This window comes from Salmo trutta, unplaced genomic scaffold, assembly GCF_901001165.1.
Source record: "Salmo trutta unplaced genomic scaffold, fSalTru1.1, whole genome shotgun sequence".
In the NCBI taxonomy this organism is placed as follows: domain Eukaryota; kingdom Metazoa; phylum Chordata; class Actinopteri; order Salmoniformes; family Salmonidae; genus Salmo; species Salmo trutta.
In genome coordinates this window covers 267,224-290,123 of record NW_021822543.1, presented here as the reverse complement: position 1 = coordinate 290,123, position 22,900 = coordinate 267,224, and the positions used below count along the sequence as shown (strand labels likewise).

Genomic DNA, 22,900 nt, shown 5'->3' with positions numbered 1-22,900 from the left:
ACCCAACCACATTGTCCGATTTCAAAAAGGCTTTACGGCAAAAGCATTGCATTAGATTACGTTAGGACATCACCTTGACAAGAAAAACAACACTGCCATTTTCCAAGCAAGGAGAGGCGTCACAAAAACCAGAAATACAGCTAAAATTAATCACTAACCTTTGATCTTTATCAGATGGCACTCATAGGACTTCATGTTACACAATACATGTATGTTTTGCTTGATAAAGTTCATATTTATATCCAAAAAACCCATTTTACATTGGCGTGTAATGTTCAGAAATGTTTTGCCTCCCAAAACTTCCGGTGAATGAGCACATCAATTTACTGAAATCATCATAAACGTTAATAAAATATTAAACTGTAATTCAAAGATTTATAGATGCACCTCTCCTTAATGCAACCGCTGTGTCAGATTTAAAAAAAACTTTACAGCGAAAGCACACTTTGCAATAATCTGAGTACAGTGTTCAGACACTTAACCAAACCCGCCATTTTGTGGAGTCAATAAAACTCAGAAATAATATTCATATATATTCACTTACCTTTGATCTTCATCAGAATGCCAGGTCCACAATAAATGTTTGTTTTGTTCGATAAAGTCCATCATTTATGTCTAAAAACCTCCTTTTTGTTCGCGCGTTCAGTCCACTACTCCAAATGCAGGAAGCGCGCAAAAATGTCACGACGAAAAGTCAAAAAAAGTTATATTTATGTTCGTAGAACTATGTCAAACGATGTATAGCATCAATCTTTAGGATGTTTTTAACATAAATCTTCAGTACTATTCCAACCGGACAATTCCAATGAATTCAGAAAAGAAAAGGAACACAGCTCACACTCACGTGAGCGCGCGCCTCTGAGCTCATGTCATTTCCTCACTCATCTGACACCAGGCCCTCTTGTTCGCTTCAAATTCACAGTAGAAGCCTGAACAATGTTCTAAAGACTGTTGACATCTAGTAAAAGCCTTAGGAAGTGCAAAATGAACCCTAAGTCACTGTATAGGCAATAGGCAATCACTTGAAAAAACTACAACCCTCAGATTTCCCACTTCCTGGTTGGATTTTTCTCAGGTTTTTGCCTGCCATATGAGTTCTGTTGTACTCACAGACATCATTCAAGCAGTTTTAGAAACTTCAGAGTGTTTTCTATCCAAATCTAATAATATGCATATCCTAGCTTCTGAGCCTGAGTAGCAGGCAGTTTAATTTGGGCACGCCTTTCATCCGGACGTCAAAATACTGCCCCCTACCCTACAGAAGCTAAAACATCTGTCTCCAACTCTCTCCATCCATGTTGGCTTCATCAAAATGACCACACTTTACCATCCACGTGGAACATTTCAAACTGTATTTTTCACTTCAATCACTCAAAGTAACATAGGGTCCCAAATGGCAACCTATTCCCTATATAGTGCACTACTTTAGATCAAAGCCCCATAATCTCTGGTCAAAGCTAGTGCACTATTTGGGGAATAGAGCTTTTTTAAGATTCAATCTGTATCTCTGTAACGTCTCTGGGCTGTTGTCTCTCTCTGTAACGTCTCTGGGCTGTTGTCTCTCTGTAACGTCTCTGGGCTGTTGTCTCTCTGTAACGTCTCTGGGCTGTTGTCTCTCTGTAACGTCTCTGGGCTGTTGTCTCTCTCTGTAACGTCTCTGGGCTGTTGTCTCTCTCTGTAACGTCTCTGGGCTGTTGTCTCTCTCTGTAACGTCTCTGGGCTGTTGTCTCTCTGTAACGTCTCTGGGCTGTTGTCTCTCTCTGTAACGTCTCTGGGCTGTTGTCTCTCTCTGTAACGTCTCTGGGCTGTTGTCTCTCTCTGTAACGTCTCTGGGCTGTTGTCTCTCTGTAACGTCTCTGGGCTGTTGTCTGTCTCTCTGTAACGTCTCTGGGCTGTTGTCTGTCTCTCTGTAACGTCTCTGGGCTGTTGTCTCTCTCTCTGTAACGTCTCTGGGCTGTTGTCTCTCTCTCTGTAACCTCTCTGGGCTGTTGTCTCTCTCTCTGTAACCTCTCTGGGCTGTTGTCTCTCTCTCTGTAACCTCTCTGGGCTGTTGTCTCTCTCTCTGTAACCTCTCTGGGCTGTTGTCTCTCTCTCTGTAACCTCTCTGGGCTGTTGTCTCTCTCTCTGTAACCTCTCTGGGCTGTTGTCTCTCTCTCTGTAACCTCTCTGGGCAGTTGTCTCTCTCTCTGTAACCTCTCTGGGCTGTTGTCTCTCTCTCTGTAACGTCTCTGTTGCCTGTATCTACCACTGTCAATGTCACCTTTCCATGCAGCCAAGGCCTCAAGAGAACAGGCCATCACACAGTCAGGACGTTACAACACTGGGTCCCATCCCAAATGGCACCCTATTCCCTACATAGTGCACTACTTTAGACCCTAGTCCCTATATAGTGCACTACTTTAGACCAGAGCCCTATGGCACCCTATTCCCTACATAGTGCACTACTTTAGACCCTAGTCCCTACATAGTGCACTACTTTAGACCCTATTCCCTATATAGTGCACTACTTTAGACCCTATTCCCTATATAGTGCACTACTTCAGACCTGAGCCCTATGGGGCGCTATATAGGGAACACGCTGCCATTTTGGGATGCAGTATGGATCTCTCTTCTCTTTTCACGCTGGCTGTTTCCATAAAGTCCAATCACGTTTCCATTTTATACGGAATGACTTTCTTTTGACTTCCTGAAGGATGGGACAAATGGAACAACAAGTGGTCTGTCTGTCAGACGGACACCCACAGAGATCCTGTTAAATAAGGATTTCATATGGAATTCTACGGTTATACCTCCGCGATGCTCTTTTTGAAAAGATAAAGGCAATTAATGATATGGCCTTTTAATTCGGATTTACAGCTCGTTCATTAACTACACTCAGGTGTTAGGTTTTAATCCAATATGCTTTTTAAAGTGGGAAGATGAATGAAATGTCAAGACAATTTTGTTGAACCTTTTTTAAAAGCCTGTGGATTTCCCAGTAATAACTGAGAGGTTTTTCTAGTTAAAGAGATCAACATGGAGATGTTTACACCAGATGTACAGGGTGGATCCTACTCAGGGCTCTAACATGGAGATGTTTACCCCAGATGTACAGGGTGGATCCTACTCAGGGCTCTAACATGGAGATGTTTACACCAGATGTACAGGGTGGATCCTACTCAGGGCTCTAACATGGAGATGTTTACACCAGATGTACAGGGTGGATCCTACTCAGGGCTCTAACGTGGAGATGTTTACACCAGATGTACAGGGTGGATCCTACTCAGGGCTCTAACGTGGAGATGTTTACACCAGATGTACAGGGTGGATCCTACTCAGGGCTCTAACACGGAGATGTTTACACCAGATGTACAGGGTGGATCCTACTCAGGGCTCTAACGTGGAGATGTTTACACCAGATGTACAGGGTGGATCCTACTCAGGGCTCTAACATGGAGATGTTTACACCAGATGTACAGGGTGGATCCTACTCAGGGCTCTAACACGGAGATGTTAACACCAGATGTACAGGGTGGATCCTACTCAGGACTCTAACACGGAGATGTTTACACCAGATGTACAGGGTGGATCCTACTCAGGGCTCTAACACGGAGATGTTTACACCAGATGTACAGGGTGGATCCTACTCAGGGCTCTAACATGGAGATGTTTACACCAGATGTACAGGGTGGATCCTACTCAGGGCTCTAACACGGAGATGTTTACACCAGATGTACAGGGTGGATCCTACTCAGGGCTCTAACACGGAGATGTTTACACCAGATGTACAGGGTGGATCCTACTCAGGACTCTAACATGGAGATGTTTACACCAGATGTACAGGGTGGATCCTACTCAGGGCTCTAACATTACCTTTAATGTTTCACCAGTTCAGCTCTGTTACTGGGAGACCACTGCTCAGAGTGGGCTTCAACTATTAAACCTGCCTAACGTATATTTATCTCTCCCTCTCTCTACACCTCCCTCTCTCTCTACACCTCTCTCTCTACACCTCTCTCTCTACACCTCTCTCTCTACACCTCTCTCTCTCTCTCCCAGGAGGATATGAACCTGAATGAGGACAAGAAGGCTCCTCTGAGAGAGAAAGATCTGACCACCAAGAGAGAGATGGTTATCCAGTACATCGTTACAGCCTCCAAAACAGTAGGTGGAGAATTACTGTTCATAATGTGGTGGGGAACTGAGGCTTGTAGTGGCGTGGGGCTGGGGGACAGTGGCGTGGGGCTGGGGGACAGTGGCGTGGGGCTGGGGGACAGTGGCGTGGGGCTGGGGGACAGTGGCGTGGGGCTGGGGGACAGTGGCGTGGGGCTGGGGGACAGTGGGGCTGGGGGACAGTGGGGCGGGGCTGGGGGACAGTGGCGCGGGGCTGGGGGACAGTGGGGCGGGGCTGGGGGACAGTGGCGCGGGGCTGGGGGGACAGTGGCGCGGGGCTGGGGGGACAGTGGCGCGGGGCTGGGGGACAGTGGCGCGGGGCTGGGGGACAGTGACGCGGGGCTGGGGGGACAGTGACGCGGGGCTGGGGGGACAGTGACGTGGGGCTGGGTTGGACAGTGGCGTGGGGCTGGGTTGGACAGTGGCGTGGGGCTGGGTTGGACAGTGGCGTGGGGCTGGGTTGGACAGTGGCGTGGGGCTGGGGGGACAGTGGCGTGGGGCTGGGGGGACAGTGGCGTGGGGCTGGGGGGACAGTGTGTGTGTGTGTGTGGGGGGGGGCTAGGGACTGTGTGTGTGTGTGTGTGTGTGTGGGGGGGGGGGGGCTAGGGACAGTGTGTGTGTGTGGGGGTGGCTAGGGACAGTGTGTGTGTGGGGGGGGACTAGGGACTGTGTGTGTGTGTGTGTGTGTGTGTGTGTGTGTGTGTGGGGGGGGGGGCTAGGGACAGTGTGTGTGGGACACCAGTACCTCTTAACCCTGTCACTTCTAACTGAGCCCGCGTGATTTCTACCTTAATATCACTATGGGATGGTGTCTCTGCTCTGTGTGGTTCAGGCCTGGCTCATACCAGGGCATCAGACTGGCCAGGTTAGGGAGGCCAGGATGCCTCTTAGCTGGGGTCAATTAGCACCCTATTCCCTATATAGCATCTAGTCGGCACTTATGAACTGTAACTGCAGTCGGTCCTCCGTGTTAAATATCCCCTGTTGGCCTGTTACACCATCACAGGGTTGTAACATAATTCCACTACCGCTACCTATTCTACCATTACCTAATGTAACATTACCAAATGTAACCATTACCTATTCTACCATTACCTATTCTACCATTACCTAATGTAACCATGACCTATTCTACCATTACCCAATGTAACCATGACCTATTCTACCATTACCTAATGTAACCATGACCTATTCTACCATTACCTAATGTAACCATGACCTATTCTACCATTACCTAATGTAACCATGACCTATTCTACCATTACCTAATGTAACCATTACCTATTCTACCATTACCTAATGTAACCATTACCTATTCTACCATTACCTAGTGTAACCATTACCTATTCTACCATTACCTAGTGTAACCATTACCTATTCTACCATTACCTAATGTAACCATGACCTATTCTACCATTACCTAATGTAACCATTACCTATTCTACCATTACCTAATGTAACCATTACCTATTCTACCATTACCTAATGTAACCATTACCTATTCTACCATTACCTAATGTAACCATTACCTATTCTACCATTACCTAATGTAACCATTACCTATTCTAACCATTGCCTATTCTACCATTACCTAATGTAACCATTGCCTATTCTACCATTACCTAATGTAACCATTGCCTATTCTACCATTACCTAATGTAACCATTACCTATTCTACCATTACCTAATGTAACCATTACCTATTCTACCATTACCTAATGTAACCATTACCTATTCTACCATTACCTAATGTAACCATTACCTATTCTACCATTACCTAATGTAACCATTACCTAATGTAACCATTGCCTAATGTAACCATTACCTATTCTACCATTACCTAATGTAATCATTACCTATTCTACCATTACCTAATGTAACCATTACCTATTCTATCTCTATTACTACCTGATCTACTGCTACCTAATCTACCATTACCTAATCTATCCCCTAGCTAATCTACCCGTTACCTAATCTAACCACTAACCTTTACCTAATCTACCATTACCTAATCTATCCCCTAGCTAATCTACCCGTTACCTAATCTCCCACTACCTACCTAATCTACCATTACCTAATCTATCCCCTAGCTAATCTACCCGTTACCTAATCTCCCACTACCTACCTAATCCTGCTTTTGGCTGGCTTTGCTTTAGTTGTTTTTATCTTGTTTGTTCGCTCTCCTTCTCCCTCTCTCTCCTCTCCCTCTCAATCTCTCCCTCTTTCTCTCTCGTCTCTCACACACATCTGGCATATGAAACCACCAGTTAGTGTTAAATTATAGAGCGCTTGGCACACCATCCTTGGAGGATGTGATAATGTTGGAGTGCTGGAAGATATTGGATGATTCATTGTTGTTCATGTGTCTGTTGCTCTCTGGATTGTCGTCGTGTCTGGAGTTTCAATGAGCTTCAACCTGTTTGGTATTTTTCCTCTTCTCCCTCATGCACCCTATTCCCTATAGCGTGCACTACTTCTGACCAGGGCTCAGGGTGCCATTTGGGACTCGCCCGTAGAGAGCAGACCAACAGTACCTTGAGGAGCCGTGATAAAACTGTCAAGGTCCAGAAAATGATTGAATCTGTAAAGAAAACGGTAGCACCTGGCTTCCAAACAATTTTAGTTTTCTTCAAAAATATAAAAGGGACCATTTTCTACATTGATTTCAATTAAAAATCCCCCCCCCTGGGGGACTGGAACCTTTTTACAGGGACTAGTGGTGTATTAAAAAGTCAAGGTGCTTTGATAAGGCAGATTATTAAACATATATGGACCAGGACTTAACGTGGTCCCTGGAGCGCGGAGAACAGAGTGCGTTGTGGCGATCGATATGTATACCGTAGCTAGTATTTTAGAATAAAGTAACAAACACTTTGGTTAAAAAAGAAAGGGAAACTTTTATTGTACTTCAGGGCGGGTCTCTACGGGGTGTGTGTGTGTGTCTGTGTCTGTGTCTGTGTGTGTGTGTGTGTGTGTGTGTGTGTGTGTGTGTGTGTGTGTTTGTGTGAGAGAGGAGGGCATATATCTCCTTGTTGTAAAGTGTGACGATAGCTTTGTGCTGTTATTCCGGTGGAATAACAGGCATATTCTGGCCTTATTTTCTCCTCATCTGTCTCAAACCGTGGCTATGGCACTCTATTCAATATGTAGTACACTACTTTTGACCTGGCCCATAGGGAATAGGGTGCCATTTGGGACTCGCACTGTGATGTATAGAGAGGTGATACCTCACGGGGAAACTGCTGCATCCAATCACAACCAACCAGCACCAGACGAAATAACAGCAAGCAAAATAGAAAATGGTTACCTTCCATATGGCACCCTATTCCCTTTAGATGCACTACTTTAGACCAGGGCTCTGGCTGCCATTGGGGACGCAGACAATAAGGAAGGAATGATGCCTCGCTTTACAGCACATGGCATCGTCAGAAAAACAAAACAACATTTTACATTTTTGTCATTTAGCAGACACTCTTATCCAGAGTAACTTACAAGAGCAGTTAGGGTTATGTGCCTTGCTCAAGGGCACAAAGACAGATTGGAACTCTATTACCTGGATAGGGCACTAAGGTGAAACGTAGGCCACTATATAGGGAGTAGGGCGCCGTTATAGCCTATAGTTGTCTGGTCGATTCATAGCGGCAAACATGTAATGTAAACCTCCAACCACCATTAACTACCAGACAGGTGTATATAATGTTGGTTTCTCTGTTCTGTAGCTGGTCTTCTTCTCCTGTTAACTACCAGACAGGTGTATATAATGTTGGTTTCTCTGTTCTGTAGCTGGTCTTCTCCTCCTGTTAACTACCAGACAGGTGTATTTAATGTTGGTTTCTCTGTTCTGTAGCTGGTCTTCTTCTCCTGTTAACTACCAGACAGGTGTATATAATGTTGGTTTCTCTGTTCTGTAGCTGGTCTTCTCCTCCTGTTAACTACCAGACAGGTGTATATAATGTTGGTTTCTCTGTTCTGTAGCTGGTCTTCTTCTCCTGTTAACCACCAGACAGGTGTATATAATGTTGGTTTCTCTGTTCTGTAGCTGGTCTTCTTCTTCTCCTGTTAACTACCAGACAGGTGTATATAATGTTGGTTTCTCTGTTCTGTAGCTGGTCTTCTTCTTCTCCTGTTAACTACCAGACAGGTGTATATAATGTTGGTTTCTCTGTTCTGTAGCTGGTCTTCTCCTCCTGTTAACTACCAGACAGGTGTATATAATGTTGGTTTCTCTGTTCTGTAGCTGGTCTTCTCCTCCTGTTAACTACCAGACAGGTGTATATAATGTTGGTTTCTCTGTTCTGTAGCTGGTCTTCTTCTTCTCCTGTTAACTACCAGACAGGTGTATATAATGTTGGTTTCTCTGTTCTGTAGCTGGTCTTCTTCTTCTCCTGTTAACTACCAGACAGGTGTATATAATGTTGGTTTCTCTGTTCTGTAGCTGGTCTTCTTCTCCTGTTAACTACCAGACAGGTGTATATAATGTTGGTTTCTCTGTTCTGTAGCTGGTCTTCTTCTTCTCCTGTTAACTACCAGACAGGTGTATATAATGTTGGTTTCTCTGTTCTGTAGCTGGTCTTCTCCTCCTGTTAACTACCAGACAGGTGTATATAATGTTGGTTTCTCTGTTCTGTAGCTGGTCTTCTTCTCCTGTTAACTACCAGACAGGTGTATATAATGTTGGTTTCTCTGTTCTGTAGCTGGTCTTCTCCTCCTGTTAACTACCAGACAGGTGTATATAATGTTGGTTTCTCTGTTCTGTAGCTGGTCTTCTTCTTCTCCTGTTAACTACCAGACAGGTGTATATAATGTTGGTTTCTCTGTTCTGTAGCTGGTCTTCTTCTTCTCCTGTTAACTACCAGACAGGTGTATATAATGTTGGTTTCTCTGTTCTGTAGCTGGTCTTCTTCTCCTGTTAACTACCAGACAGGTGTATATAATGTTGGTTTCTCTGTTCTGTAGCTGGTCTTCTCCTCCTGTTAACTACCAGACAGGTGTATATAATGTTGGTTTCTCTGTTCTGTAGCTGGTCTTCTCCTCCTGTCCTCTTTATCAGCTGATGTTAATGGAGCTATTCAATTGAATGATATCAGAGTCATCGTGTGATTGGAAGGTTATCTCTAGGTACGCGCACACACACACACACTCTTTATCAGTAGTCTATGCTGTAGAAGGGATATGTGATTGTGTCTCAATGTAATCAAGGTATGAAATGATAATTTTCACATACAATCTCTTTTTGTGCCTTAGTTGTGGTCAGCGTACAAATGATTATAATTATGTTCCAGCCGATAAAACTCGGGCCTGTGGCTGAATCTAGTTACTCACCGCTGGTCTAGAAAGACCTTAACTGTGGCTGAATCTAGTTACTCACCGCTGGTCTAGAAAGACCTTAACTGTGGCTGAATCTAGATATTCACCGCTGGTCTAGAAAGACCTTAACTGTGGCTGAATCTTATTTACATTTTAAGTTTTCAATTTACGAAAGTTATTCTTGAAATGTATAATAGTAGAGTTTTTAAATGGTTCAGTGTGTCATCAGTATTCCTCATGTCAGTCATTGCAGACCTTAGAGAGCTCTTTATAAAACCTGTCTACATCAACTCGCTCATTTCCGCTAACGTTTTTTTTGTCAGGTTTTGTATCGAATTGCAAGATAATGAGCTTTTTAATAAAAAGCAACATGTTCTCTTGCACCCCGTGGCAAAAAAAGAATGTGTAGAATTGCAGGAAGTAAGCTTTTTAAAACGGAAAAATGTTCTCTCCGCCAACGAGGGGTGTGAACAGTTTTGTGCTGGAAGGAGGATGTGAGTGAATGAGTTTGGGGAACCGCTGTCGTAACGGATGTTTCTCGTCATATTACAAAAAGCCGTACTAGTTTTTAAACAAAATGAGGAGAGAACGTTGAAGTGTTTTGTTTTTCAATGTTTCTGTCCTATTTATTTTCCTTTTCTCCTCTGAAGGGTTCTGCAGGGTTCTGAAGGGTTCTGAAGGGTTCTGCAGGGTTCTGCAGGGTTCTGCAGGGTTCTGAAGGGTTCTGCAGGGTTCTGAAGGGTTCTGCAGGGTTCTGCAGGGTTCTGAAGGGTTCTGCAGGGTGTTTGTTAAGGAAAGCCATGGTAACGTTGTCTTGACTCTGCATGCAGTCAGTCTAGCCTTGAGCCAAGATTTACTTGTCTGCTATTCTGAAACAGCTTTTGACAATTGCCCAGAGCACTCTCTAGTCTTTTGGTTGCTTCCTAAATGGCATCCTATGCCCTATATAGTGCACTACTTTAGGCCAGGACCCATAGGGTTCTAATCAAATGTAGTGCACTACTTTAGGCCAGGACCCATAGGGCTCTAATCAAACGTAGTGCACTACTTTAGGCCAAGACCCATAGGGCTCTAATGAAACGTAGTGCACTACTTTAGACCAGGACCCATAGGGCTCTAATCAAACGTAGTGCACTACTTTAGGCCAAGACCCATAGGGCTCTAATCAAACGTAGTGCACTACTTTAGACCAGGACCCATAGGGCTCTAATCAAACGTAGTGCACTACTTTAGACCAGGACCCATAGGGCTCTAATCAAACGTAGTGCACTACTTTAGACCAGGACCCATAGGGCTCTAATCAAACGTAGTGCACTACTTTAGACCAGGACCCATTGGGCTCTAATCAAACGTAGTGCACTACTTTAGACCAGGACCCATAGGGCTCTAATCAAACGTAGTGCACTACTTTAGACCAGGACCCATAGGGCTCTAATCAAACGTAGTGCACTACTTTAGACCAGGACCCATAGGGCTCTAATCAAACGTAGTGCACTACTTTAGACCAGGACCCATAGGGCTCTAATCAAACGTAGTGCACTACTTTAGACCAGGACCCATAGGGCTCTAATCAAACGTAGTGCACTACTTTAGACCAGGACCCATAGGGCTCTAATCAAACGTAGTGCACTACTTTAGACCAGGACCCATAGGGCTCTAATCAAACGTAGTGCACTACTTTAGACCAGGACCCATAGGGCTCTAATCAAACGTAGTGCACTACTTTAGACCAGGACCCATAGGGCTCTAATCAAACGTAGTGCACTACTTTAGACCAGGACCCATAGGGCTCTAATCAAACGTAGTGCACTACTTTAGACCAGGACCCATAGGGCTCTAATCAAACGTAGTGCACTACTTTAGACCAGGACCCATAGGGCTCTAATCAAACGTAGTGCACTACTTTAGACCAGGACCCATAGGGCTCTAATCAAACGTAGTGCACTACGTATGGAATAAAGAGTTATTGTGGGTTTGGGTTGTATCGGTATCGGACGTTGGATGAATATCTCCACTTTAAATTAAGATTCAACACCACTGCTGACCAGGGGAGGTTTCCTCTCAGAAAGTCCGCCTGTGGCGCCTTATCTCTGCGTTACCATGGAGACCGCTCTGTTTACAAATGTACGTTTTAAAATCGACTAATTGCTGTGTGCGGGAGACGGCTTGCTAATCAGTTAAAAAACAAACCAAAAAAAAAACCGTCTGCTTTTATCATATTTTTCTTGACACTTATTTATTGGGGTGGGTTTTCCACATAATAGTCGAGCAGAGGCTTTGTGTGAAGCGACAGCAATTATATGTGCTGACCAGTTAGATTTCCTGTCACATGTTGTTTACAGCAGACCGTACGCTGTCTGTCAACAGGTCTGTTTATACTGCAGTCTGTACTCACCCTGCTGGCAGTACTAAAGCCTTCCTGCATAGAGAAAGGTGCTGGATCATTGTCTCAGAGAGTTGATTATGAATGGAGTGGCCTCAGCCTGCCTTTTAATACCCCATGATCACAGAAACAGAACAGAGAGAGAGAGATTCATTAAACAAGAGAAACGGAGGGGGGAGAGAGAGAGAGAGAGAGAGAGATGGTCCAATCCAAGGACAGTAGCACCATTTAGATAGTGTCTGTATTCATCAGTCACATTAAGAGCACCTTCTCTTCACACAGAGAGAGAGAGAAAAAGGTTTGAAGCCGAGCAGACTAATTTAAAGGTTGTATGAACAACCATGACTGAGTTACCTGCCTCAGCGAGATCCTCCTCCTTCATTAGCCTAAACCTTAAATAAGGTTTCCTTCTTCTCTCTGTCTCCGTGTGGGGCGATACGATTCGTTACAGAGACACTGAGAGTGCTGATTACAGAGGGACACTTTGAGAGAGCTGATTACAGAGGGACACTTTGAGAGAGCTGATTACAGAGGGACACTTTGAGAGAGCTGATTACAGAGGGACACTTTGAGAGACCTGATTACAGAGGGACACTTTGAGAGACCTGATTACAGAGGGACACTTTGAGAGACCTGATTACAGAGGGACACTTTGAGAGTGCCGATGACAGAGGGACACTTTGAGAGACCTGATTACAGAGGGACACTTTGAGAGACCTGATTACAGAGGGACACTTTGAGAGTGCCGATGACAGAGGGACACTTTGAGAGTGCCGGATAAAAAGAACATTGAGTTGATCACTTCCTGTTGGTCTGGATGTTTTTGTCTCCACTCGGATAAATTGGACTCCGTTCTGTTCTCTCCTCGGACACCATCCGTATCTCGCCGATGTGTCTGCTTAGATTCTGGAGGTCTTAATTGGTCCACGACACTTCACCTAAATAAGATGCTTGAAAGGTAGTGAAGACATGGAGCCTCATGAACAAGTCGGCAGCGTGGTGTATAAAACTCCCCCTTTTCCCCCATTTTGATTGTTTATCCTATGAGGCTATAAAGCGGGCCAACTCAGATCTCCTCCGAGCCCTTCGGCTGCTGCTTTCCCTTCTCCCCCCTCTCATCAGGGAGGGGTTTTTATACCTGGGTATCCAGCTCAGTCTAATGAATGATCAGGTAAAGCAGGAACCCAGCAGTACTGTTGGACCTCCACCCTCGTAATACCCTTAACATCAAGTCATCTGATTTGGTTTAGAAACGTCTCCTATCGTCTCACAGTGGACTGGCTGTGTCCCAAACGGCACCCTATGCTCTGCATAGTGGACCACTTTTCACCGTAACTTTGTGGTCCCTGGTGGAAAGGGGTACGCCGCGTAGGCATCAGAGTGGTAGTTGGGAGGATTGTAGACTTGCTCAGCCCTTATCATTCCTCCTCCTAACTCCACTCTGGCAGTCGGTGAACGGGCTGGAGGTTAGAGCAGTGGTGTGTAGCGTGTCCATAGACGTGGAGCAGGAGGACACGCGTGTGCAATATCCGCCGCCCCGCTCCCTCGCTGAGAAGGGGACTGCTCTCATCCGGAGCAGAATAATTCACAATGAAGGAACTGTGGCGTTCCAGATTGGATCTCTGTCTCTCTCTCTCTCCCTCTCTCTCTCTCTCCCTCCCTCCCTCTCCCTCTCTATCTCACTGTCTCACTTTCTCCCTCACCCACTCCTCCCTCTCTTTCACTGTCTCACTACCTCTTTCTCCCTCACCCACTCCCTCTCTCTCCCTCTCTATCTCACTGTCTCACTTTCTCCCTCACCCACTCCCTCCCTCTCTCTCCCTCTCTATCTCACTGTCTCACTTCCTCTTTCTCCCTCACCCTCTTTTCCCTCTCTCTGTCTCCCTCTATTCCTCTTTCTCCCTCACCCACTCTTTCCCTCTTTCCCCATCTCTCTCACTCCATCTATTCATCTCTCTCTCTGTCTATTCCTCTCTCTCTGTCTCCCTCTCCCTCTTTCCCCATCTCTGTCTCTGTCTATTCCTCTCTCTCTCTGTCTCCCTCACCCTCTTTCCCCATCTCTGTCTCTGTCTATTCCTCTCTCTCTCTCTCTGTCTCCCTCTCCCTCTTTCCCCATCTCTGTCTCTGTCTATTCCTCTCTCTCTCTCTCTGTCTCCCTCTCCCTCTTTCCCCATCTCTGTCTCTGTCTATTCCTCTCTCTCTCTCTCTGTCTCCCTCTCCCTCTTTCCCCATCTCTGTCTTTGTCTATTCCTCTCTCTCGTTTTCCAACATGTACTGTCCACTGTGTGTTATCTAGCGTGTCTCTCAGAGATCTGCCAGAGCTGATGAAGATGAATAGAGTGAACAGTGAAAGGATGGAAGGATCACTGTTGTGGAGAGTCTACTGTGAGGGAGTGGACTGGGCAAATAGCACGCAATTACCCACAGTGCCTTCAGAAAGTATTCACATTTTGTTTTGTTACAAGGTTGGATTAAAATGGATTTAATTATTCTTTTTTTGTTGTTGTTGTCAACGATCTACACAAAATACTCAGAAGATAAAGTCTAACATTTGTAAATAAATATAATATAACAAATAAAATATATCTTGATTATATAAGTATTTATATAAGTATTCAACCCCGAGTCAATACATGTTAGAATCACCTATTATAGCAGTCTTTCTGGGTATGTCTCTAAGAGCTTTCCACACCTGGATTGTATTGTATTTGCACATTATTCTTTAAAATAAATTATTCTAGCTCTGTCAAGTTGATTGTTGATCATTGCTAGATAGTAATTTTCAAGTCTTGCCATAGATTTTCAAGACGTTTTCAGTCTAAACTGTAACTCGGCCACTCAGGAACATTCAATGTCTTCTTGGTAAACAACTCCAGTGTAGATTTGACCTTGTGTTTTAAGTTATTGTCCTGCTGAAAGGTGAATTCATCTCACAGTGTCTGTTGTAAAGCAGACTGAACCAGGTTTTCCTCTGAGTTTCCCTGTGTTTAGCTCTATTACCTTTATTTTTATCCTAAAAAAACTCCCTAGTTCTTGCCGATGACAAGCATACCCATAACATGATGCAGCCACCACCATGCTTGAAAATATGAAGTGGTATTCAGTGATGTGTTGTTCGATTTACTGCAAATAAATCTTTGTATTCAGGACATAAGTACATTTTATTTTTACTTTAGCGCCTTATTGCAAACAGGATACATGTTTTTTTTGTATTTGTATTCTGTACAGACTTCCTTTTCACTCTGTCATTTAGGATACTATTTTGGAGTAACTACAATGTTGTTGATCCATCCTCAGTTTTCTCCTATCACAGCCACTAAATGCTGTAACTGTTTTAAAGTTACCAATGGGCCTCATAGTGAAATCCCTGAGCAGTTTTCTTCCTCTTCGGCAACTGAGTTAGGAAGGAGGCTTGTATCTTCATAGTGTCTGGGACATAGCCCGTCACGTTGTCCAACCATACCAGATTTCTAATACTCCCTTCTACCCCTCTCCAACCTTGGGCCAAGGCTGACACTATGGAAACTCCAACCTTGGTCCAAGGCTAACACTATGGAAACTCCAACCTTGGTCCAAGGCTGACACTATGGAAACTCCAACCTTGGTCCAAGGCTGACACTATGGAAACTCCAACCTTGGGCCAAGGCTGACACTATGGAAACTCCAACCTTGGGCCAAGGCTGACACTATGGAAACTCCAACCTTGGGCCAAGGCTGACACTATGGAAACTCCAACCTTGGTCCAAGGCTGACACTATGGAAACTCCAACCTTGGTCCAAGGCTGACACTATGGAAACTCCAACCTTGGGCCAAGGCTGACACTATGGAAACTCCAACCTTGGGCCAAGGCTGACACTATGGAAACTCCAACCTTGGTCCAAGGCTGACACTATGGAAACTCCAACCTTGGTCCAAGGCTGACACTATGGAAACTCCAACCATGGTCCAAGGCTGACACTATGGAAACTCCAACCTTGGTCCAAGGCTGACACTATGGAAACTCCAACCTTGGTCCAAGGCTGACACTATGGAAACTCCAACCTTGGTCCAAGGCTGACGCTATGGAAACTCCAACCTTGGGCCAAGGCTGACACTATGGAAACTCCAACCTTGGTCCAAGGCTGACACTATGGAAACAGATGGAAACTCGAACCCAATGGCCCCACTGTATACTTCTGGGGTTGGCATGAACTCTGTATTGCAACTTGCATGAGGTAAAACTAATTTTTTTCCCAGAACTGACTGACTGGCTAACTTTAGCGTTGTTAAGGAGTCTTTCTCCCTCTTGGCTTCATTTAGTTGTGAGCAGTCATGTTTTCCCCGTAACATTACCGACTTCCCCTTCTTCACAAAACCCGTCCCAATTATACAGTGAGCTGCAGAACAGTGAATCCTCTGACTCGGGCATATCCCAGAATTAATTGGCCACAGTTTTTTAGTGTGTTTCTGTCTTTTTTAGAAACAGAGAGCTACCAAAACTATTTAACTTCTGATCAACAGCTCTAACAGAAGGAAGACTGGAGCCAAGTGCCGTCAGGGGATTTGTTGGCCTCGTGGAAAGTTTCTGTCCCCTCTGGCTCCTGTTGTGGCTGTGCTGCACTGGGTCATTTCCCCGGGCTCTGGGCGAGGCGTGCCACCTACAACTTTTTTGAGGGGTTTTTACTCAGTGTTTTCAGTTCGTTCTTTCTTGTATTTCTTTCTTCCCATGTAATTACTGCGGGGCTTTGTGCCTGTACCTAGTGGGACTCTGGGTGTTCAGGGCATCCTAAATGTCCTACGCCCCTCCCTCCTTCCCTCCCCAGTCGTAGTGGCCACGTCTGGCTCGCCTCTCTGAGAACACTGTTTTCCAAATGGAGCCCTATTCCCTATATAGTGCACTACTTTAGACCAGGGCCCTATGGCACCCTATTCCCTATATAGTGCACTACTTTAGAGCAGAACCCTATGGCATAGGGAATAGGGTTCCATAGGGTTCTGGTCTAAAGTAGTGCACTATATAGGGAATTAGGGTGCCATTTGGAACTCCTTCCCTACCTACTCTGTCACTTTGTCCTTTATTTGAGTTTATTAAATAGGATGTGAACAGAGTGATTCCCGAAGCCATCCTAATTCTTATCAGTCTGTCTTTCCACTGCTGTGATTATCTGTTTCAATAGAAATCTATGGTTCGCTTTTAAGTGTGTACTCTTGTCTTTGTTGTAACTAGCCTACCTGGGAGACTCGTTCCTCGCCTCGTCTGTTTATAATGCCCTGCTATAAAGGAAGTCTACCTGAGAGACTCGTTCCTCGTCTGTTTATAATGCCCTGCTATAAAGGAAGTCAACCTGGGAGACTCGTTCCTCGCCTCGTCTGTTTATAATGCCCTGCTATAAAGGAAGTCTACCTGGGAGACTCGTTCCTCGTCTGTTTATAATGCCCTGCTATAAAGGAAGTCAACCTGAGAGACTCGTTCCTCGTCTGTTTATAATGCCCTGCTATAAAGGAAGTCTACCTGAGAGACTCGTTCCTCGCCTCGTCTGTTTATAATGCTCTGCTATAAAGGAAGTCTACCTGAGAGACTCGTTCCTCGTCTGTTTATAATGCCCTGCTATAAAGGAAGTCTACCTGAGAGACTCGTTCCTCGTCTGTTTATAATGCCCTGCTATAAAGGAAGTCTACCTGAGAGACTCGTTCCTCGTCTGTTTATAATGCTCTGCTATAAAGGAAGTCTACCTGAGAGACTCGTTCCTCGTCTGTTTATAATGCTCTGCTATAAAGGAAGTCTACCTGGGAGACTCGTTCCTCGTCTGTTTATCATGCCCTGCTATAAAGGAAGTCTACCTGAGAGACTCGTTCCTCGCCTCGTCTGTTTATAATGCTCTGCTATAAAGGAAGTCTACCTGGGAGACTCGTTCCTCGTCTGTTTATAATGCTCTGCTATAAAGGAAGTCTACCTGAGAGACTCGTTCCTCGTCTGTTTATAATGCCCTGCTATAAAGGAAGTCTACCTGGGAGACTCGTTCCTCGTCTGTTTATAATGCTCTGCTATAAAGGAAGTCTACCTGAGAGACTCGTTCCTCGCCTCGTCTGTTTATAATGCTCTGCTATAAAGGAAGTCTACCTGGGAGACTCGTTCCTCGTCTGTTTATAATGCCCTGCTATAAAGGAAGTCTACCTGAGAGACTCGTTCCTCGCCTCGTCTGTTTATAATGCTCTGCTATAAAGGAAGTCTACCTGGGAGACTCGTTCCTCGTCTGTTTATAATGCTCTGCTATAAAGGAAGTCTACCTGAGAGACTCGTTCCTCGTCTGTTTATAATGCCCTGCTATAAAGGAAGTCTACCTGAGAGACTCGTTCCTCGTCTGTTTATAATGCTCTGCTATAAAGGAAGTCTACCTGGGAGACTCGTTCCTCGCCTCGTCTGTTTATAATGCTCTGCTATAAAGGAAGTCTACCTGAGAGACTCGTTCCTCGTCTGTTTATAATGCTCTGCTATAAAGGAAGTCTACCTGAGAGACTCGTTCCTCGCCTCGTCTGTTTATAATGCTCTGCTATAAAGGAAGTCTACCTGGGAGACTCGTTCCTCGTCTGTTTATAATGCCCTGCTATAAAGGAAGTCTACCTGAGAGACTCGTTCCTCGCCTCGTCTGTTTATAATGCTCTGCTATAAAGGAAGTCTACCTGGGAGACTCGTTCCTCGTCTGTTTATAATGCCCTGCTATAAAGGAAGTCTACCTGAGAGACTCGTTCCTCGTCTGTTTATAATGCTCTGCTATAAAGGAAGTCTACCTGGGAGACTCGTTCCTCGCCTCGTCTGTTTATAATGCTCTGCTATAAAGGAAGTCTACCTGAGAGACTCGTTCCTCGTCTGTTTATAATGCTCTGCTATAAAGGAAGTCTACCTGAGAGACTCGTTCCTCGCCTCGTCTGTTTATAATGCTCTGCTATAAAGGAAGTCTACCTGGGAGACTCGTTCCTCGTCTGTTTATAATGCTCTGCTATAAAGGAAGTCTACCTGAGAGACTCGTTCCTCGTCTGTTTATAATGCCCTGCTATAAAGGAAGTCTACCTGGGAGACTCGTTCCTCGCCTCGTCTGTTTATAATGCTCTGCTATAAAGGAAGTCTACCTGGGAGACTCGTTCCTCGTCTGTTTATAATGCTCTGCTATAAAGGAAGTCTACCTGGGAGACTCGTTCCTCGCCTCGTCTGTTTATAATGCTCTGCTATAAAGGAAGTCTACCTGAGAGACTCGTTCCTCGCCTCGTCTGTTTATAATGCTCTGCTATAAAGGAAGTCTACCTGGGAGACTCGTTCCTCGTCTGTTTATAATGCCCTGCTATAAAGGAAGTCTACCTGAGAGACTCGTTCCTCGCCTCGTCTGTTTATAATGCTCTGCTATAAAGGAAGTCTACCTGGGAGACTCGTTCCTCGTCTGTTTATAATGCTCTGCTATAAAGGAAGTCTACCTGAGAGACTCGTTCCTCGTCTGTTTATAATGCCCTGCTATAAAGGAAGTCTACCTGAGAGACTCGTTCCTCGTCTGTTTATAATGCTCTGCTATAAAGGAAGTCTACCTGGGAGACTCGTTCCTCGCCTCGTCTGTTTATAATGCTCTGCTATAAAGGAAGTCTACCTGAGAGACTCGTTCCTCGTCTGTTTATGATGCTCTGCTATAAAGGAAGTCTACCTGAGAGACTCGTTCCTCGCCTCGTCTGTTTATAATGCTCTGCTATAAAGGAAGTCTACCTGAGAGACTCGTTCCTCGCCTCGTCTGTTTATAATGCTCTGCTATAAAGGAAGTCTACCTGAGAGACTCGTTCCTCGTCTGTTTATAATGCCCTGCTATAAAGGAAGTCTACCTGAGAGACTCGTTCCTCGTCTGTTTATAATGCCCTGCTATAAAGGAAGTCTACCTGGGAGACTCGTTCCTCGCCTCGTCTGTTTATAATGCTCTGCTATAAAGGAAGTCTACCTGAGAGACTCGTTCCTTGTCTGTTTATAATGCCCTGCTATAAAGGAAGTCTACCTGGGAGACTCGTTCCTCGTCTGTTTATAATGCCCTGCTATAAAGGAAGTCTACCTGGGAGACTCGTTCCTCGCCTCGTCTGTTTATAATGCTCTGCTATAAAGGAAGTCTACCTGAGAGACTCGTTCCTCGTCTGTTTATAATGCCCTGCTATAAAGGAAGTCTACCTGAGAGACTCGTTCCTCGTCTGTTTATAATAGCAGAGGGCTGTGAGGCCTCTACAAGCCTGCTGAAAAGACAAACCGGTAGGTCTATAGTACTATGACAGTCCTGTAATAAGACTGTACACAGCAGAAGATTCTGGGTGCTTCTGAAATGCCACTCTGTTCCCCATTTAATAGTGGACCATTTTGGACTAGGGCTCTGGTCAAAAGTACTGCACTGTATAGGGGAATGGCTTCCATTTGGGACGCGTTCTTTCACTGCGCCCTGCGGGAGACGACGGGGGTCATTGTTGTCCTCGGACATTAATTCCCTGAACCAGCGGGACTCTGACGGGTCGCCTTCGGACGGCAGCCAAGTAATCAAAACCGCATTTACTTGACTAAACCTTCTCACCTGAAAACCTACGAGGTGTCCCCAAAAAGTCATTATGCCCGAAGAGAGAGAGGGTGACCCATCGAACGGCAGGATAGTTGGGAACCAATGACCAATAAAATAACATTCTCTCTGAGGTGAGCATCAGCCAAAGGCCTCTGGCTGCATTCCAAATGGTAAACTATTCCTGTAGTGATCTCCTGTATGCTTTGAGTGAAAGTAGTGTACAATTTAAGGGGGGATAGAGTGCCATTTGGGACTAAACTTGCGATGTGTTGTTGTGGTCATTGGGAAGCCCATTTTCATTTTGATAGCTTTGTGTCTGTCTTAAGGGCTTTCTGAGGTAACTGATCCCTGTAGACTAAAGGGGACTTGGGAGATTGTAATACTCTCTCCACTGCTACAGCCTGCATGGCCTTTGTCCTGTCTGTCTGTAGCTGGCTGCAATAGCATCACAAGTCAAGTTAAGTCTGGCCTGTCGCGTTGAAAGTCCACACTGGATTTCCACTGACATACGTTTTACAGAGATACGTCTATAGAGAGAGGTCTCTCTTTATAGTGATACTGACGACATAGATTGCGCTGTCCTACTTGATTAGAGTCTAAGATATTGGTTGATTTTATTTATATTCGATTGCTTGTCTTTATTTGATCATTTTTTTGGTGGACCGATGGGTTAGCCCTGTTTTATTAGCATGGCTATGTTATTGTGTGCGTTGCTGTTTGGTATCCTAACAAAAGGGAAGGCCTGTCAGATGCCTGTTGAAAGATTTAGCGTGTGGTGATGTCACCCCCTGGCAACGCCATAGAGAGGGGAAGAGCATGTATCAATTATTTGTGTCGACTGAGAATTACATTATACCTTTCTCATTCACCTCTTCCTTGGACTCTTCTCCTCCTGCTTTGAGCAATTCGTCTCTGTCTGTCTGTCTCTCTGTCTGTCTCTGTCTGCCTGTCTGTCTCTGTCTGCCTCTCTGACTGTGTCTCTGTCTCTCTGTCTCTCTGACTGTGTCTCTGCCTCAGTGTCTGCGTATCTCTGTCTCTCTGTCTCTCTCTGTCTCTCTCTCTGTCTCTCTGTCTCTCTCTGTCTCTCTCTCTGTCTCTGCCTGTCTGTCTCTGCCTGTCTGTCTCTGCCTGTCTGCCTGTCTGACTGTGTCTCTGTCTGACTGTGTCTCTGTCTCTGTCTCAGTGTCTGTGTGCCTGCCTGTCTCTGTCTCTCTGTCTGCTTGTTTCTGTCTCTCCTACAAAGATGTATTTCTCAAACTGTTGACCTTTTGTTGTTATGTTTTGGGAAGGCTTTAAAGATATGACAGATGAAATGACCACTGGCTCTACTCTAAGACTGCAGCCAGGAGTTTTCTGTACGGCAGCAGCAGAGTTGGAGGTAAAACCTTGCTGCCATGCCTCAGGAGGAAAACTCCAGTCAGCTGCCATGCCTCAGGAGGAAAACTCCAGTCAGCTGCCATGCCTCAGGAGGAAAACTCCAGGCAGCTGCCATGCCTCAGGAGGAAAACTCCAGGCAGCTGCCATGCCTCAGGAGGAAAACTCCAGTCAGCTGCCATGCCTCATAATAACACCCCAACAAGCTTCCCATTACTCCCCCCTCACTCCTCACTTCAAGGTGTTTGTATGTCCTAGCCATAATAACACCCCAACAAGCTTCCCATTACTCCCCCCTCACTCCTCACTTCAAGGTGTTTGTATGTCCTAGCCATAATAACACCCCAACAAGCTTCCCATTACTCCCCCCTCACTCCTCACTTCAAGGTGTTTGTATGTCCTAGCCATAATAAACCCCAACAAGCTTCCCATTACTCCCCCCTCACTCCTCACTTCAAGGTGTTTGTATGTCCTAGCCATAATAAACCCCCAACAAGCTTCCCATTACTCCCCCCTCACTCCTCACTTCAAGGTGTTTGTATGTCCTAGCCATAATAAACCCCCAACAAGCTTCCCATTACTCCCCCCTCACTCCTCACTTCAAGGTGTTTGTATGTCCTAGCCATAATAAACCCCAACAAGCTTCCCATTACTCCCCCCTCACTCCTCACTTCAAGGTGTTTGTATGTCCTAGCCATAATAACACCCCAACAAGCTTCCCATTACTCCCCCCTCACTCCTCACTTCAAGGTGTTTGTATGTCCTAGCCATAATAAACCCCAACAAGCTTCCCATTACTCCCCCCTCACTCCTCACTTCAAGGTGTTTGGCTGGTGTCCTTCTCAAAGTCCTCCGGTACGCCTCTTCAAGGGTAGCTAGTCTGGCGTCCGTGTCCGTGTTGCTGAAAGTATCTCTGGCCTCAGGGTAGTCTGTGTTTTTAGGAGGGCTTTTACTGAGTGTTGACCTGCCTTTGGAACCGATTGGGACGTTGGAGACACCTGAGGGACTCTGGGAACTGGGTCGCTGGCTAGCTGCTGGAGGGGCTCAGACCATTCCAGCTCTCCTCTCCTCAGCTCCATTTCCTCCTGTATAAACACCCACCATCCTCTCCAGCCCCTCCTGGAATAACACCCA

General features: G+C 45.4%; 1 protein-coding gene across 1 annotated transcript in view; it reads left to right on the top strand.

Annotated features, from left to right (window-relative positions):
- Window positions 1-4,509, top strand: part of diaph3 (diaphanous-related formin 3) — a 66,442-nt gene extending 61,933 nt beyond the window's left edge. Inside the window, exon 4 of the mRNA XM_029744120.1 lies at window positions 4,039-4,509. Within this exon, the coding sequence (XP_029599980.1) occupies window positions 4,039-4,509 (471 nt within the window). The remainder of the gene's footprint in view (window positions 1-4,038) is intronic.
- The last annotated feature ends 18,391 nt before the right edge of the window (window positions 4,510-22,900 follow it).